Below are 18,761 nucleotides of genomic sequence, written 5' to 3' on the forward strand. Positions count from 1 at the left end.
CATGTTACCACAGTGAGTTCACAGTACTACACATGTTACCACAGTGAGTTCACAGTACTACACATGTTACCACAGTGAGTTAACAGTACTACACAAACAATACCACAGTACTACACACATATTACCACAGTACTACACAAACATTACCACAGTACTACACATGTTACCACAGTGAGTTCACAGTACTACACATGTTACCACAGTGAGTTAACAGTACTACACAAACATTACCACAGTACTACACAAACAATACCACAGTACTACACACATATTACCACAGTACTACACAAACATTACCACAGTACTACACAAACATTACCACAGTACTACACAAACATTACCACAGTACTACACAAACATTACCACAGTACTACACAAACATTACCACAGTACTACACAAACATTACCACAGTACTACACAAACATTACCACAGTACTACACAAACATTACCACAGTACTACACAAACATTACCACAGTACTACACAAACATTACCACAGTACTACACAAACATTACCACAGTACTACACACATTACCACAGTACTACACAAACATTACCACAGTACTACACAAACATTACCACAGTACTACACAAACATTACCACAGTACTACACACATTACCACAGTACTACACAAACATTACCACAGTACTACAGAAACATTACCACAGTGAGTTCACTACACAAAACATAGAAAATAAGTTTGAATATGTCCTCCAGTGATTTCATCAGATTACTCTGAATCGTAGTGTATGTTAATTACAGCTCAATGAAGTGATGAAAAGGTATCTGTGTGTGTGTGTGTGTGTGTGTGTGTGTGTGTGTGTGTGTGTGTGTGTGTGTGTGTGTGTGTGTGTGTGTGTGTGTGTGTGTGTGTGTGTGTGTGTGTGTGTGTGTGTGTGTGTGTGTGTGTGTGTGTGTGTGTGTGTGTGTGTGTGTGTGTGTGTGTGTGTGTGTGTGTGTGTGTGTGTGTGTGTGTGTGTGTGTGTCCAGAGCAACCAGACGGGCTGTGTCGTAAGCTGGAGCGTTCCTGTGAGAAGCCGAAGGCCCAGAAGCCGTGGGACAAAGACGCCTGGGAGATCTCCAAAGAGTCCATCAAGATGGTCAAGAAGCTGGGAGCAGGACAGTTTGGAGAGGTCTGGATGGGTGAGTACTGAGAGAGAGAGAGAGAGAGAGAGAGAGAGAGAGAGAGAGAGAGAGAGAGAGAGAGAGAGAGAGAGAGAGAGGGAGAGGGATGTGAGCATGTGTGAGAATATGGTATGCAGACAGTGAAGGCGTATGTGTGTGTGTGCTATGTGGAATATGTGAAGGCTATGTGGTGTGTGTGTGTGTGTGCGTGTGTGTGCGTCTGTGTGTGTGTGTGTGAGAGAGAGAGAGCTACCTCAGAGGCTCAGGAGGTCATACAGTATCTGGTCATCTGAAGGTTCCTGGTTCAATCCCCTCAACTAGTTGAAGTCTTTGAGCAAAACACTTAACACCAGACTGGTGCTGATGTGCAGGTCGGCCTCCAGCATCACTGTGTGAGTGAATGGGTGAATGTGTGAGTGAAGAATGTGTGAGGGAATGGGTGAATGTGTGAGTGAATGTGTGAGTGAATGTGTGAGGGAATGGGTGAATGTGTGAGTGAATGTGTGAGTGAATGTGTGAGGGAATGGGTGAATGTGTGAGTGAATGTGTGAGGGAATGGGTGAATATGTGAGTGAATGTGTGAGTGAATGTGTGAGGGAATGGGTGAGGGAATGGGTGAATATGTGAGTGAATGTGTGAGTGAATGTGTGAGGGAATGTGTGAGGGAATGTGTGAGGGAATGTGTGAGGGAATGGGTGAATGTGTGAGTGAATGTGTGAATGTGTGAGTGAATGTTTGAATGTGTGAGTGAATGGGTGAGTTAAGTGAGGTGATGTGAGGTGATGTAATGTGATGTGATGTGAGGTGAGGGGATGTGAGGTGATGTGAGGTGAGGTGATGTGAGGTGATGTGATGTGAGTTGAGGTGATGTGAGGTGAGGTGATGCGATGTGATGTGAGGTGATGTGATGTGAGGTGATGTGATGTGATGTGGGGTGATGTGATGTGATGTGATGTGAGGTGATGTGATGTGAGGTGATGTGATGTGATGTGGGGTGATGTGATGTGATGTGAGGTGATGTGATGTGAGGTGATGTGAGGTGATGTGATGTGATGTGATGTGAGGTGATGTGATGTGATGTGATGTGAGGTGATGTGATGTGAGGTGATGTGATGTGAGGTGATGTGAGGTGATGTGATGTGAGGTGATGTGATGTGAGGTGAGGTGATGTGAGGTGAGGTGATGTGAGGTGATGTGAGGTGATGTGATGTGAGGTGCTGTGAGGTGATGTGATGTGAGGTGAGGTGATGTGATGTGATGTGAGGTGCGGTGATGTGATGTGAGGTGATGTGAGGTGATGTGATGTGATGTGAGGTGAGGCGATAAATTATTTCCTCGAAATAAACATGAAACGTGGTCGCAAAGTTTCGATATATCGATTTTCCAAGCTTGGATATGAGCACACGCACTAACACCTTCATTTATAAAGCAATTATTGGTCAGCTCCCTTTTTACCTCGGTTCATACCTCACCATCACATCAAACCCATTTTACAGCTTACGATCCCAGGACTATTTATATGCCTCAGTACCCAGAACCCGCACAGAGTTTGGGAAAAGGGCCTTCATGTTCTCTGCTCCCTCTGCCTGGAATGGACTTCAAAAAACTTTGAAACTGCAGGCCCTCACTACCATATCTGATTTTAAAGTTCAAATTAAGGGCATTTTAAAGAATGAGATGGGAGAATGTCGATGCTTCACTGCATAATGTGCTGTTATATTTTATATTTATTAACTTGACCTTCTCTCCCCAGCAACCTCCTGCAAAGCCTCACCTTCCCTCCTCTTTCTACCTTTTTACCCTACCCTCCAATCTCCTCCAATCCCATTCAATCTGATTTGCTGCAGCTCAAATGTATCCCCTTGCCCCACTTTGCCTTTTATGTATTTTTGTATGTTTGTTTTTTGTTTTTGCTGCCATTTTGGCCAGGTCTTGCTCGAAAAAGAGATATTTGATCTCAAGTGACTACCTGGTAAAATAAAGGTAAAATTAAAAAAAAATAAAAAATGTGATGTGAGGTGATGTGAGGTGATGTGAGGTGATGTGATGTGATGTGAGGTGATGTGAGGTGATGTGATGTGATGTGAGGTGAGGTGATGTGATGTGAGGTGATGTGAGGTGATGTGATGTGAGGTGATGTGATGTGAGGTGATGTGATGTGAGGTGAGGTGATGTGATGTGAGGTGCGGTGATGTGATGTGAGGTGATGTGAGGTGATGTGATGTGATGTGAGGTGAGGCGATAAATTATTTCCTCGAAATAAACATGAAACGTGGTCGCAAAGTTTCGATATATCGATTTTCCAAGCTTGGATATGAGCACACGCACTAACAACCAATCAGTGAAGGAGATGGCCGACAGCGAAGGAGACCCGCGCTGCACCTCTGGGTAGAGAGGTAGGACTCCAGTAGTAAACAAGGCTGGCTAGGATAATTAGCTTGCACGCCGCTATTTTATAGTTTACGTGCCGAGTGGGTATGTGGCGTGAATTCTGAGGCCACGGTTAGAGTAGTGTGGGGTATGCGGTGGACGTCGTTGCAATGTATTGGGGCTGAACGGAGTATTTTAGGGTGATATTTAGTACATTGTCATGGGATACACCGCTTGCTCTGGCTAACTGCTAACGTGCGCGGACTGATGACGACATCAACTCGAGACATTCGCAGCAGCAAAACAAGTCTATTAATAGCCCGTCCATCGGCACCGGGCATAAGAAGTTAATTAAACTTGACAGAAATTATATCGACGATAATTATCGATATCGAGTTATATGAAAATAATTTTATAATTTTATCGCGATAACGTTTTTGGCCATATCGCCCAGCCCTAATGTGATGTGAGGTGAGGTGATGTAATGTGATGTGAGGTGATGTGTTGTGATGTGAGGTGATGTAATGTGAGGTGATGTGAGGTGATGTGATGTGATGTGAGGTGATGTGATGTAATGTGATGTGAGGTGATGTGATGTGAGGTGATGGGAGGTGATGTAATGTGAGGTGAGGTGATGTGATGTGAGGTGAGGTGATGTGATGTGAGGTGAGGTGATGTAATGTGATGTGAGGTGATGTGATGTGAGGTGAGGTGATGTAATGTGATGTGAGGTGATGTGATGTGAGATGATGTAATGTGATGTGAGGTGATGTAATGTGATGTGAGGTGATGTGATGTGAGGTGAGGTGATGTGAGGTGATGTAATGTGAGGTGAGGTGATGTGAGGTGAGACTTCTCCCCAATGCTTGTGATCAGGGTTGAGGGGGCATGGCTTAGTGCACCCTCTCTGAGCACAGCCAACTTGCAGTGTGTTGAGGGGGCGTGGCTTAATGCACCCTCTCTGACTACAGCCAACTCACAGTGTGTTGAGGGGGCGTGGCTTAGTGCACCCTCTCTGAGCACAGCCAACTCGCAGTGTGTTGAGGGGGCGTGTCCTTCTCTTTATTGAAAGGGAATATCTAGTTAGCATCATAATACAAATACAAATGTAAACTAATTCATGAGCCTAGTCTGATGGGTTGTTATGGGAGATTAACATTGGCTAACTATGCTAGCAGGTGATACATACATTGTCACAGTTGCTGTGGATGTTTCTTAACCACTACTAGTTTCATTACTTTTGTGGACTAGCTAGCTGTCTATATCATGTATAACTACTGACAACTGACAGGCCAATCAGGGTAACCCATGTATATTGTGCAATATTTCAAAGGAATAAGATTGTGTATCTGAGAGATCAAGGGGCATTTTCACAATAACAACAGGTCGAACATTGTATGTCAACATACCTTCTTTGGACAAGATTGTTCTGAATCTTTAATTATATTGAAGAAGTTATGGAAAATACTATAAGAGTATAATTATAATAAACAGATCATGATATTATTAGTTTAGATTAGATTAAAATGTATTGTCATCATACAGCACAAGCACAGTACAACTAAAATAAGTTTGACATCCAACCAGAGTGCAAATGTAAAGTGCAATAGTAGTATACATGAATCGAGTATAATAGTCTACATGTGAATTGAGTATAGTAGACTACATGAATTGAGTATAGTAGTCTACATGTGATTTGAGTAGAGTAGCCTACATGTAAATTGAGTATAGTAGACTACATGAATTGAGTATAGTAGCCTACATGTGAATTGAGTATAGTAGCCTACAGGTGAATTGAGTATAGTAGCCTACAGGTGAATTGAGTATAGTAGCCTATAGGTGAATTGAGTATAGTAGACTTAACTACATGAATTGAGTATAGTAGCCTACATGTGAATTGAGTATAGTAGTCTACATGTGATTTGAGTATAGTAGCCTACATGCGAATTGAGTATAGTAGACTACATGAATTGAGTATAGTAATAATAATAATAATAATAATAATAATAATAATGCATTCTATTTATAAGGCGCCTTTCAAGGCACACAAGGTCGCCGTACAACAATTTAAAAACAGTTAAATTCATAATCACAGTTCATTAAAATAAAAATTTAAATATATAAAAACAGACAAAAATTAAAATCAGACATACGCCTGCCTAAAAAGGTGGGTTTTGAGGTGGGTTTTAAAAGAAATGATGGAGTCAATGTTCCTGATGTCGGGGGGAGGGAGTTCCAGAGGCGGGGGGCAGAGCAGCTGAAGGCTCTTGACCCCATGGTGGACAGACGGGCTGGGGGGATGGTCAGGTTGATGGAGGAGGCAGACCTGAGGGACCGGGTGGGAATGTTAATATGAAGGAGGTCGGACAGGTATGGAGGGGCGAGGTTGTGTATGGCCTTGTATGTATGGAGGAGGATCTTGTAGACTATGCAGAGTTTAATGGGAAGCCAGTGTAGTTGGCGTAGGACGGGGGTGATGTGACTGATGACAGGGGTTCTGGTGATTATACGGGCAGCAGCGTTCTGGACCAGTTGGAGCTTATGGAGGAGTTTGTGGGGAAGACCAAAGAGAAGGGAGTTGCAGTAATCTAAGCGGGAAGTGACGAGGGCGTGGACCAGGATTGCGGCGCTGTTGGGAGTGAGTGAAGGGCGGAGGCGGTTGATGTTGCGAAGGTGGAAGTAGGCGGACCGGATGATGTTATTAATGTGGGAATGGAATGATAGGGTGCTGTCGAGGACCTACATGTAGCCTACATGTGAATTGAGTATAGTAGTCTACATGTGAATTGAGTATAATAGTCTACATGTGATTTGAGTATAGTAGCCTACAGGTGAATTGAGTATAGTATCCTACAGGTGAATTGAGTATAGTAGCCTATAGGTGAATTGAGTATAGCAGCCTACAAGTGAATTGAGTATATGTTTGAGTATATGTTTGAGTATATTGAGTATACGTTTATGCAGTTAGAATAGAATAGAATAGAATAGACTTTTAATTGTCATTGCACAGTATACAACGAAATTTCAGGGGAGCTCCCACAGACCGTAGTACAATATATACATACATAAACACATAACACATAACACTGTACATAACAGAATATTTTAAATAATAAAGTGCATGATGGGTGGTAATCAGTGATTATCAAGTCCAGGTAAGTGCATGGTGCACGTGAGGGGACAGTCAATGAGCGTTTAACAGTCTGACTGCTTGGGGGGAAAAGCTGTTCTTAAATCTTGAACTCTTGGCATGTATGGACCGGTATCTCCTCCCTGAGGGAAGGAGCTGAAAGAGGTGATGTGCTGGGTGAGACTGGTCCTTGATGATACATTTGGAGCGGTGGAGGCAGCGGGAGGTGAAGACGGAGGTGATGTTTGGTAGAGGAGTCCCGACGATCCTGCCTGCCGCCTTCACCACCCTCTGTAGAGCCTCCTGCTCTGCCTTTGTGCAGCTGGAGAACCACACAGACACACCGTAGGAGATTTCGTGGCAGGCCAGCCTGCTTCAGCTTCCTTAGATAGTATAGGCGTTGCTGAGCTTTTCCGATCACTGAGGCGGTGTTGGTGCTCCAGGACAGGGTCTCACTCACACTGAGACCCAGGAACTTGGGTTATGGGTGAGAATCAGGATTTTGTAGCCTACAGGTGAATTGAGTGGGCTATACAGGTGATTTCTACATCTTGTACTTGCTTTTCTCCATAAGGAACACCTCTTCCTCTGTGTGAATTCAATCTGAATTGAGCCTTTGATGTCCAGAACCTTCCCGCCTCTCTGTCTCTGTTGTGACTGATGTGATCTATGGAGGAAACAGGAGGACGCCTGACCAGGGATTTGCATTGGATGTTGGGGCGAGGTGTGTTTGGGCACATATATTCACATCCACACGTCACATGCACAGAGAGAGAGGGGGGGGGAGAGGCAGAGAGAGAGAGAGAGAGAGAGAGAGAGAGAGAGAGAGAGAGAGAGAGAGAGAGAGAGAGAGAGAGAGAGAGAGAGAGAGAGAGACATTTGTATAATTGCAAAGCTGACTGCTTCCTTGTGAACACAGGGGCCAGTCTTAAAGGGAGATAGAGACCAAATGTGTGGTTGTAATATAATGATAATAATAATAATAATAATAATAATAATAATAATAATAATAATAATAATAATAATAATAATAATAATAATAATAATAATTATTATTATTATTATTATTATTTAATAATAATAATAATAATAATAATAATAATAATAATAATAATAATAATAATAATAATAATAATAATAATAATACAATTTATTTATATAGCACCTTTCATACAGGAATTGCAGCTCAAAGTGCTTCTCAGCAGTAAACTAGACATGAAATGAAGTAAACAGAATATAACAAATAAACAAGAAAAAGAGTAAAAACAATGCAGACAATAACAAAAATAAGAACCAACAATTATTATCACCTGTTCTCTCTATATCCTGCTCTCTCTCTTTCTCCTGCTCTCTCTCTATCCCTTGCTCTCTCTCTATCTCCTGCTCTCTCTCTATCTACTGCTCTCTCTATCTCCTGCTCTCTCTCTCTCTTTCTCCTGCTCTCTATCTCCTGCTCTCTCTCTCTATCTCCTGCTCTCTCTATCTCCTGTTCTGTTAAATCTGTATGTCATATATGTCCTGATGAATTGAAAATGGGGGACCCTGATGTAAACAAGACGAAAGTCTTTCTCTGGTCTGCATCCCCTTAACAATTGTGTGTATTGAGCTGTACTGTATTGTACCCATTCTGCAATCTGTTAATAAAGTTTTCAATCAATCAATCAATCAATCAATAAACTCCCTCTCTATCTCCTGTTCTCTCTTTCTCCTGCTCTATCTCCTACTCTCTCTATCTCCTGCTCTCTCTATCTCCTGCTCTCTCTATCTCCTGCTCTCTCTCAAGTCAAGTCAAGTCAATAGTTTTATTTGTCACGGCATACAAGCATACAGTGAAATGCGGGTGGTCATGCCCGCAGCGATTGTGCAATAATACAAGTAATACAAATAAGAATAAGACATAGAATAAGACATAACAGGTATAATGTACATAAAGTTTACAAAAAGCATGGTAAAGACATGCTAAGGTCCTGCGATAGTGCAACCTTGAACATTTGTGCATCCTTTGTCGCCCGTTCTATCTCCCCCGGGAATTCACAGCCATCATAACAACTGCAGTTTACATTCCACCGCAAGCCGACACCGCCAGAGCTCTGGCCGACCTACAGGACTATTTGAATCAACACCAAAACAAACATCCGGACGCGGCTATGATCGTAGCCGGTAACTTCAACAAGGCTAACTGGAAAAAAGTTATGCCAAACTTTTTCCAACACATCAAATGCACAACAAGGGCCCCCACGTTGGATCACTGCTACACCCCTTTCAAACAGGGCTATAAGGCAGTACCAGCGCCTCGGCTAGGTAAATCAGATCATGATGCCATATTTCTTTTACCAAGCTACAAACAACGAGCCAGAGAGGCTGTTGTGTCGCGAGAGGTGAAGCAGTGGTCCGAGAGCTCAGAGGCCACGCTACAGGACGCACTGGGGGGGCGTAGACTGGGGGATGATACAGTCGAGCTCCAGTGACGTCAGTGAATACGCAGATGTTGTTGTTAGCTTTATAGCAACATTAGCTGACGGTCCCCACAAAGAAGGTGCAGGTTTTCCCAAACCAGAAACCGTGGGTGGACAATTCCATTCGAGTGGCCCTGAATGCTCGTACCGCTGCTTACAACTCGGGCCGAGCATTGGGAAGTATGGAAGAGTATAAGGTAGCAGCCTATATGCTACGCAAGGAGGTGCGGGTTGCTAAACGGCGATATGCGAACAAGATGGAGACACAGATGGCACAGAACGACACGAGAGGCTTATGGCGGGGAGTACGAACGATAACTGATTATAAAGTCAGTCCCCCCTCAATAGTGAGTGCCGACGCCTCTCTCGCGGATGAACTAAACTCCTTTTACGCCAGGTTTGGAACGAGCAGTGGCGACGTTAGCTCACCGGCTAATGACGTCACTGATGCGCCGGCTGCCGCGGGAAGGGGGGGCTCATCCACAGGGGGGGGACACACTCTCTCATTGACGGAACACAGCGTGAGATTGATGTTTAAGGGTATAAATACTCGGAAAGAGGCTGGCCCAGATGGGATAACAGGACGAATACTTAAGTCCTGTGCAAACCAGCTGGCCCCAGTATTTACATCCATATTCAATATATCTCTGGCTGAGTCCGTGGTCCCTGCCTGCTTCAAGATGTCAACCATAATCCCTGTGCCAAAACACTCCTCTCCAACAAGCCTGAATGACTACAGACCGGTGGCACTCACCTCTGTGGTCATGAAATGCTTTGAGAGGCTGGTCAAGGATTACATCTGTGCCTCCCTCCCTAGTAACATGGACCCAATGCAGTTTGCATACAGGGCAAACAGGTCCACTGACGATGCGGTCTCCCAAGTACTGCACAACACACTATCTCAGTGTATCTCACCTTGACAGTCAGAAAGGGGGCTATGTGAGATTACTGTTCATTGACTATAGTTCAGCTTTCAACAACATAGTCCCCACCAGACTGGTTGACAAGCTGATCGATCTGGGTCTGAGCTCCGCCATGAGCGCCTGGGTCCTGGACTTTCTAAGTGACAGGCCCCAGGCGGTCAGGGTGGGGGGTCATACCTCCAGCAAAATTACCCTGAGTATCGGGTCCCCCCAGGGCTGTGTTCTGAGCCCCCTGCTGTACTCACTATACACACATGACTGTGTGGCCAGGTTTAGTGAAGTTTGCGGATGACACAGTGGTGGTGGGGCTGATCTCTAACAATGATGAGAAGGCCTATCGGGAGGAGGTTGTTGAACTGGCACGCTGGTGCCGGGACAACAGCCTACTCCTGAACATTGGTAAAACCAAAGAGCTGATCGTGGATTTTAGGAGAATACAGCAGGGGACACACACGCCATTGTGGATAAACGGGGCTATCGTGGACAGGGTGAGCAGTTTCAAGTACCTGGTAGTCAACATCACAGAGGACCTGACATGGTCTACACACATAGATTCTGTGGTGAAAAAGGCGAAACGGTGCCTCTATCACCGGAGACAGCTAAGGAAGTTCAGAGTATCGGCGAAGATACTCCACTCCTTCTACTCCGGGGCTGTAGAGAGCATTCTGACTGGAAACATCACTGCCTGGTTTGGAAACAGCATGGCACAGGACAGGAAGGCACTCCAGAGAGTGGTGCGCTCAGTTGAGCGTACTACGGGTATTGCACTACCACCCCTGCAGGACTTATATAACAGGAGGTGAAAATCCAGAGCCTGCAGAATTATGAAAGACCCTCACCACCCCAACAACAGCCTGTTTAAGCTGCTGCGGTCAGGCAAGCGCCTACGGTCACATGCTGCAAGAACAGAGAGACTCCGACTCACCTTCCCCCAGGCCATCAGAACACTGAACACTGAACTCTCCACTCACAAATACACATGAGCACACACAGACACACACACACACCACTCATTTACATTTAGTCATTTAGCTGACGCTTTTATCCAAAGCGACTTACCGTACTTTTCGCACTATAAGCCGCACCTGAATATAAGCCGCAGCAGCTAAATTGAATGATGTGTACATATATAAGCCGCACTGGACTATAACAGGTGTTTTAATGTTTAATTACCATATGTAATTAGCATTGGGACACAATACTGTCGGACAAATAACAAGAATTAACTCATTTACAAGTTGTATTAAGTTTAGCAAATAAGGGAACAGATAAATAACAATGGGGAAAAATGGGGAAAAAAGGTGCAGCTTATAGTCCGAAAAGTACGGTACAAGTTCTGTACGACAAGTCATCAGGAAGGGTACAACTCTATCAGCTGAGTAACAATGTTCATCAAAGTGTTGTGTGTTGCAATGTAGGTTAGATTATTAGGACAAGTGCATGACAGTAAGGTTAGATCTTTTTTATTTAAAAAAGCAAAAAAAATATTATTTCAGATAATGGTTGAAGAAGTGCGTCTTTAGTCGACGGCGAAAGATTGGATGGGTTTCGGCTGTCCTAACTGGGGTGGGTAGTTCATTCCACCATTGTGGGGCAAGGACTGAGAATAGGTGACTTCTCTTTGATGACCCTCCCGGAGCTTGGATAGGAGTAGGTCTGAGGCGGCCAGAAGATGCAGAGTGTAGGGGTCTTGAGGGTGTGTAGTTAGAGACCATTGACCGGAGGTAGGCGGGAGCGGTTCCCTTTGCCGCATGGTATGCTAGGTCGAGGGCCTTGAAGCGGATACGTGCAGCAATGGGGAGCCAGTGCAGGTCCCTAAGAAGTGGGGTGACATGGGCCGACTTCGGTAGGTTTGAGATCAGGCGGGCCGCTGCGTTCTGAATGAGTTGAAGAGGCTTGGTGGCAGTGGCCGGGAGGCCAGCGAGCAGTGCGTTGCAGTAGTCGAGGCGGGAGATGACTGTTGATTGGACGAGGAGTTGAGTGGCTTCTTTTGTCAGGAAGGGGCGGATCCTTCTGACGTTGCTCAGGAGGAATCTGCAGGTTCTGGTTGTCGCTGTGATGTGAGCAGAGAAGTTCAACTGGTCGTCGAGGACAACACCAAGGTTCTTGGCGGTCGGGGACGCGGTCACAGCTGCATTCCCGACTGTGATGGAGAGGTCGGTCAGGGGGGAGGATTTGGCCGGCAGGTGGAGCAATTCTGTTTTGCTTAGGTTCAGTTTGAGGTGGTTGGTCGTCATCCAGGCGGAGATGTCGGACAGACAGGCCGAGATCCGCTCAGAGACCTGGATATCTGAGGGAGGGAAGGAGAGGAAGAGTTGAGTATCATCGGCATAACAATGATACGAGAAGCCATGAGACGTGATAATGTTACCCAGTGATTTAGTGTAGAGGGAGAAGAGAAGGGGTCCTAGGACCGAGCCCTGGGGGACACCCGTCCGCAGGGGGCGGGTGGCCGACAGGGTCCCTCTCCATGACACTTGGTAGGAGCGGTCATTGAGGTATGATGTCAGCTATGTCAGCGCAGAGCCAGCCACTCCCATTCCTGCGAGGGCCGCGAGGAGGATCTGATGGTTGACTGTGTCGAAGGCTGCAGATAGATCTAGGAGAATCAGGACAGAGGAGAGGCCTTTCGCTTTTGCTAAGTGAAGTGCCTCTGTGACCGCAATGAGGGCCGTTTCTGTGGAGTGGCCAGTCCGGAAGCCAGACTGATTAGGGTCTAGGAGGTCATTATGTAAGAGATAAGCAGTAAGTTGGTTGGATACAGCACGTTCAAGTGTTTTATAAAGGAAGGAGAGAAGAGAGACAGGACGATAGTTGCCTATGACGGTGGGGTTCAGGGTTGATTTTTTTATGAGGGGCGTAACTCTGGCTTGTTTTAGGGAGGTGGGGACCACCCCCCGAGTTGAGTGAGGAGTTGATGGTTGCAGTTAGGAATGGGAGGATGTCCGGTGCTATGGTCTGGAGGAGTGGGGAGGGTAGCTGGTCCAGCTGGCATGTAGTCGGACGGTTCGACGTTACCAGTGTCAGGGTCTCGGCTTCTGTAATGGGAGAGAAGGATGAGGTTCTCGATTCAGTGTTTGGAATGGGTGGGGGTTGGGAGAAGGAGCTGCAGATGTTCTCCACTTTTTCCTCAAAGAAAATCGCAAAGTCTTCGGCAGAGAAAGATGAAAGACTCATGCGGCAACCGCTAGAAAAATCACTTTAAACAAAATGTCACTTTAAAAATAGAATCTTTAGAAACACTTAAAGAGTTAACATTGTAAATAGTATATTGCATAGTAGTGTATATAAGAACCAGTTTCTCAGGAACCTAGCATGTCTTTTTTTTTACCATGCATATCTTGTGTCTTATCTATTTTATTTTTTCGATGCCTATTTTATTCTATTTTATTATTGTATTTTGCACAATCAATGCGGGCAAGACCACCCGCATTTCACTGTATGCCCTGGTATGTATGTGACAAATAAACCTCTTGATTCTGATTCTCTATACAGTGTTAGCTACGGATGAGGCACTGGGTCTTATGTACACTACTATACAATACTATACAATATACAGTTATACTATAATCCTTATGCTATCTTGCTATATCCATCTATTTACTATACAAGAACCACTCCTGTTATTTTTTTAATTTATTTTTGACCTTTTCATTGGGTAAAGAAATCCTGAAACACGGCGTAACGTCTGTGTGGAGCTGTGTAAGGTTGAAGCAGGTTGTTGGTAAATGAAACATGAAACACGGCGTAACGTCTGTGTGGAGCTGTGTAAGGTTGAAGCAGGTTGTTGGTAAATGAAACATGAAACACGGCGTAACGTCTGTGTGGAGCTGTGTAAGGTTGAAGCAGGTTGTTGGTAAATGAAACATGAAACACGGCGTAACGTCTGTGTGGAGCTGTGTAAGTGTGAAGCAGGTTGTTGGTAAAATGCAGTCACCACCTCCCTACACCACCTGATGGTTGGTGTTTGTTCACTGAAGACTCAGTTCCTGCCGTCTGCTTATAGACCGGTCCGACTGCGGTTTCTCAACTGTCGATGCTCAATTCCTCAATTCAGTTTTCTCTGTGGACGTTACTGACTCTTCAGACGAGAGGTTACTAACTCTTCAGACGAGAGGTTACACCGCGGGGATGTGCCGCTGCCTACGGTACGAACGCAGTCATTACCAGACGGCTGACTTGCTGATACTGTGTGGAAACCTCACTCCCTTATTCTGCTACAGAGAGAGATGATGATGATGATGATGATGATGATGAAGACTTTATTCCAGACTCAAGGTCCATATTACACATATAAAAACAATACAAAAACAAGGACAACAACGTAGATTAAAATACATAAAGGCATCGATTCCAATGTTTCCACAAACCAGAGGAGTACCTCCAATGTTTCCACAAACCAGAGGAGTACCTTGTATCAGTAATGGCACCTATTATCCTGTTTATTTTACTCTAATAGGGAGGTGTAGTGGTTAGGTCATTGCTGTTTCCCGCGCGGTCCACACCTCTTGAAATCGCAATGTATTTCCAATGGACACATTTCTAAATGATCTCGTTTAAAACAAATAAAGCATGAACATTGGCATGGTGTACTTTTCTGTGTGTATTCATCCACAATCTATAGCTCAACATGAAAAAATTTGCAATTAACACTTTGAGTGCCAACGACGCTATATGTCGTTAGTTCATGCTGACCGTTGAGTGCCAGCGACGACAAATAGCGTTTTTTTGTCGCTTTTATTATTATTAGCGATTTGAATTCATATTTCATCAATCTAGTCTCACGTTAGTGCTGCAAACTCTCTCTGAGCTCCATTGGGAAAATACCGCCCCCTATCGTCTCTCCTTGTTGTACTGCACCCCATTGGATTAGACTGAATGAAAGACATGGGGGGGAGAAATCCAGTTTCCTCATTTGACTTCTCCGGCAAGCCATCCAAAGAGATCCAAGTCATTGCAGAGCCGCAAAACAGCGTGGAATACATATTTCCGGTACCCAGCGCTGAATCAATAAACGCGATCGATATTTGGAATGGCGATCAGGAATTGGAATAATCTTTTTGGAGAACATCTGATCTGAGGTAAGGAATCTATTTTACCAGTCTTAGGATAATCAGAGCTGTTTTCACAGAGATATCAGCGCGTGCCATATGTGTGTTTGTGTGTGTGCGCTGATCAGGAAATGAGAGATTCGATTTTTCAGCTCGCTTCTCTAGCGTGCATAAGTACACATATACTATCGATAATCTAGCGTTTATTTGAAAACGATTCATAAATAGGCAGAAAAATGACAACGTTTTTTGTGTATTCCAGAATATTCCAGTAAAGGTCGTTTATCACAGAATCTTTATATTTTCCTGAAACTTTCAAGAAAACAAGGGTTTTTCAAAATGGTATAAAACGGAAATGAACCGATTAAAAAACAATCCGTTTCCACAATGTTGACTGCAAACAAGTCATTGATAAGCGACGGCCAGATTAGACACATAGCCATAATTTAAGACATAGTTTATGCGTTCACAACGCTATCATTGAAGTGGGTGCTGGCATTCAACCATGTTTTGAGACAGGAGGCGTTTTGATTGAAAACTTTATTAACAGATTGCAGAATGGGTACAGTACAGTACAGCTCAATACATACAATTGTTAAGGGGATGCAGACCAGAGAAAGACTTTTGTCTTGTTTACATCAGGGTCCCCCATTTTCAATTCATCATAACATATATGACATACACGACATACAGATAGACAGTACTGCTACATCTATACATTTATGACATACCAGATTTGCAAATACAGTACTGTTTGTGGTACAAAAAGAGTCCAGAAAAGAGAGTATATACATTAGACGTAGAAACTGTACATTGGAGGAGGTTGGGTAGGTGGGGTGGGGTTGAGTGGGTGGGGGGGGGGGACTGTACATTGGAGGTGGTTGGGTGGGTGGGGTGGGGGGGGGGGGTGGGATGGGTGGGTGGGTGGGTGGGTGGGGGACACTGTACAACTGTACAAGCAAAACTGTACATTGGAATATTGACAAAACCATACTTGGTCATTTACTGTACATTGGAGGGGGTTGGGTTAGGACATTTACAGGGGCCAGTTTCGAATTGCAGTCTCCCGTAGGTGTTCTTTGAGAGTGGTTTTGAAAGTGGGTAGTGATTCACATTCCTTTACAGCTTTGGGTGATTGATGTGGCATAATTGCGAAATGTGTTTAGTCCCTTGTTTGAGCCGAATCTGGGTTTAACATGATTTGTGGAGCTCCCTCTGGTGTTGTGATTGTGGTATTCACTGACCTTTGGGAAGTATTTTGACATGTACATGGGTACCTTGGTCGTGTAGTGTATCTTGTAGACCAGGCCCATTGCAAGTTGCTGTACTCTGTCGTCTACTCTAAGCCATCCTAGGTTGTCAAAGTGGCAGAGGTGAGGTGGGTTCTAGGAGTAAGGTCAATCAGTAGTCTGACCAGTTTGTTTTGAGATGTTTGTAATTTTGTTTTAGCGCCTTTGAGGTGCTTTGGTACCATGAGGTGCAAGCATAGTTGTAGTACCCTTGAATGAGTGCTCCTGCCAGAGTCGTCTGTGTGTGTGTGTGTGTGTGTGTGTGTGTGTGTGTGTGTGTGTGTGTGTGTGTGTGTGTGTGTGTGTGTGTGTGTGTGTGTGTGTGTGTGTGTGTGTGTGTGTGTGTGTGTGTGTGTGTGTGTGTGTGTGTGTGTGTGTGTGTGTGTGTGTGTGTGTGTGTGTGTGTGTGTGTGTGTGTGTGTGTGTGTGTGTGTGTGTGTGTGTGTGTGTGTGTGTGTGTGTGTGTGTGTGTGTGTGTGTGTGTGTGTGTGTGTGTGTGTGTGTGCGTGCGTGCGTGCGTGCGTGCGTGCGTGTGTCTAGGGTTCAGGTGGGGCTCAGCTTGACAGAGTGGTGAGTTGAGCAGGTAGCAGGTTTAGATGGTCATGGCATGAAGGGAGAAGCTGTTTCTAAGCCTGTCTCTCTCCCTCCCTCCCTCTCTTCCACTCACTTCATCCCTCTCTCCCACCCATCCTATCTCTCTCTCCCTCTCTCTCCCTCCCTACCTCCCTCTCTTCCACTCCCTCCCTCCCTCCCTCCCTCCCTCCCTCCCTCCCTCCCTCCCTCCCTCCCTCCCTCTCCCACTCACTCCCTCCCTCCCTCTCTCCCATCCTTCCTCCTCTCTCTCTCTCTCTCTCTCTCTCTCTCTCTCTCTCTCTCTCTCTCTCTCTCTCTCTCTCTCTCTCTCTCTCTCTCACTCACTCACTCACTCACTCACTCCCTCTCTCCCATCCTTCCTCCCTCTCTCTTTCTCTCTCTCTCTCACTCACTCACTCACTCACTCACTCACTCACTCACTCACTCCCTCTCTCCCATCCTTCCTCCCTCTCTCTCCCACTCCCTCTCTCCCACCCTTCCTCCCTCTCTCCCTCTCTCTCTCCTCCTCTCCCCCTCCTCCTCCCAGCCTACTATAACAACACCACCAAGGTAGCAGTGAAGACTCTGAAGCCAGGCACCATGTCTGTGGAGGCCTTCATGGAGGAGGCCAACCTGATGAAGACCCTGCAACACGAGCGTCTGGTCCGGCTCTACGCCGTGGTCACCAAGATAGACCCCATCTACATCATCACAGAGTTCATGGCCAACGGTGAGACATAAACACACTGTAATGCTTTCAAAAGATGTATATTATTACAGAGTTTATAGTATTATAGTGTATTATTATGAGTTCATGGCCAATGGTGAGATATAAACATACCATAATGCTTTCAAAAGATGTATATTATTACAAAGTTTATAGTATTATAGAGTGTATTATTACGAGTTCATAGCCAATGGTGAGATATAAACATACCACAATGCCTCCAAAAGATATAGATGTATATATAGTTTATTGTTTAGTCTTTATTTGAAAGGTTGTCTCTTCTCCTCTGCAGGGAGCCTTCTAGACTTCTTAAAGAGTGAGGCGGGGTGCCGGGTGCAGCTTCCCAAGCTCATCGACTTCTCAGCTCAGGTAATTTCTTAAAGAGTGAGGCGGGGTGCCGGGTGCAGCTTCTCAGGTCATTTCTTAAAGAGTGAGACGGGGTGCAGCTTCTCAGGTAATCTTAAAGAGTGAGGCGGGGTGCAGGATGCAGCTCAGGTAATCTTAAAGAGTGAGGCGGGGAGCAGGATGCAGCTCAGGTAATCTTAAAGAGTGAGGCGGGCAGTGGCGGAAAATATAAACAGTAAAAAATAAAATTACAAATACAAAATTAAAAAAAATCTTTATTTAAATTTTTTTTTATAGTTTACAATAATTTAAAAAAATCTTAATTTTTCATCTCTGTTATAATAATTTTCTCCCTCCTGGAGAAATTAACCAAACGAGCGAAACTGTGCCCACTCTCTCTAACACTGTCACTGACTGAGGCAGCCCATAGTCTGACTGACTGACAGTCTGCCAGCCTGGTACCATTATTTTGATTGACATTTGGAGGCTTTTAGACGCTAGGCAGTTTTTTTCTTGTTTATTCGTCCTATTGCTTAATTATTAGCCAATAAGATTCAAGCTGGGTTGGGCTTAACTCTAAGCCTTAACACGGCCCAGCTTGGTTCTAGGTAGGGGAATATATTCAAATTTGGCTTCTGGCCAATCAAATCACATAACCTTGTGCACCCCTGGGGTCTTTTTCTACTTTTTTGAAATATTTTGAGTGTGTGTGTGAGCACAGCGGTGTCTGTGTTTATTATTATTTCATGAAATTGGGTAAATATCTTA

General features: G+C 44.8%; 1 protein-coding gene across 1 annotated transcript in view; it reads left to right on the plus strand.

Moving 5' to 3' along the window:
- Positions 1-18,761, plus strand: part of lyn (LYN proto-oncogene, Src family tyrosine kinase) — a 129,954-nt gene that overhangs the window by 88,780 nt on the left and 22,413 nt on the right. Inside the window, exons 8-10 of the mRNA XM_084327984.1 lie at positions 995-1,147; positions 17,469-17,651; positions 17,941-18,017. Coding sequence (XP_084184110.1) covers positions 995-1,147; positions 17,469-17,651; positions 17,941-18,017 — 413 coding nt within the window. The remainder of the gene's footprint in view (positions 1-994; positions 1,148-17,468; positions 17,652-17,940; positions 18,018-18,761) is intronic.

Source organism: Notolepis coatsorum, assembly GCF_963971535.1.
Source record: "Notolepis coatsorum genome assembly, chromosome: 13".
Classification (NCBI taxonomy): Eukaryota; Metazoa; Chordata; class Actinopteri; order Aulopiformes; family Paralepididae; genus Notolepis; species Notolepis coatsorum.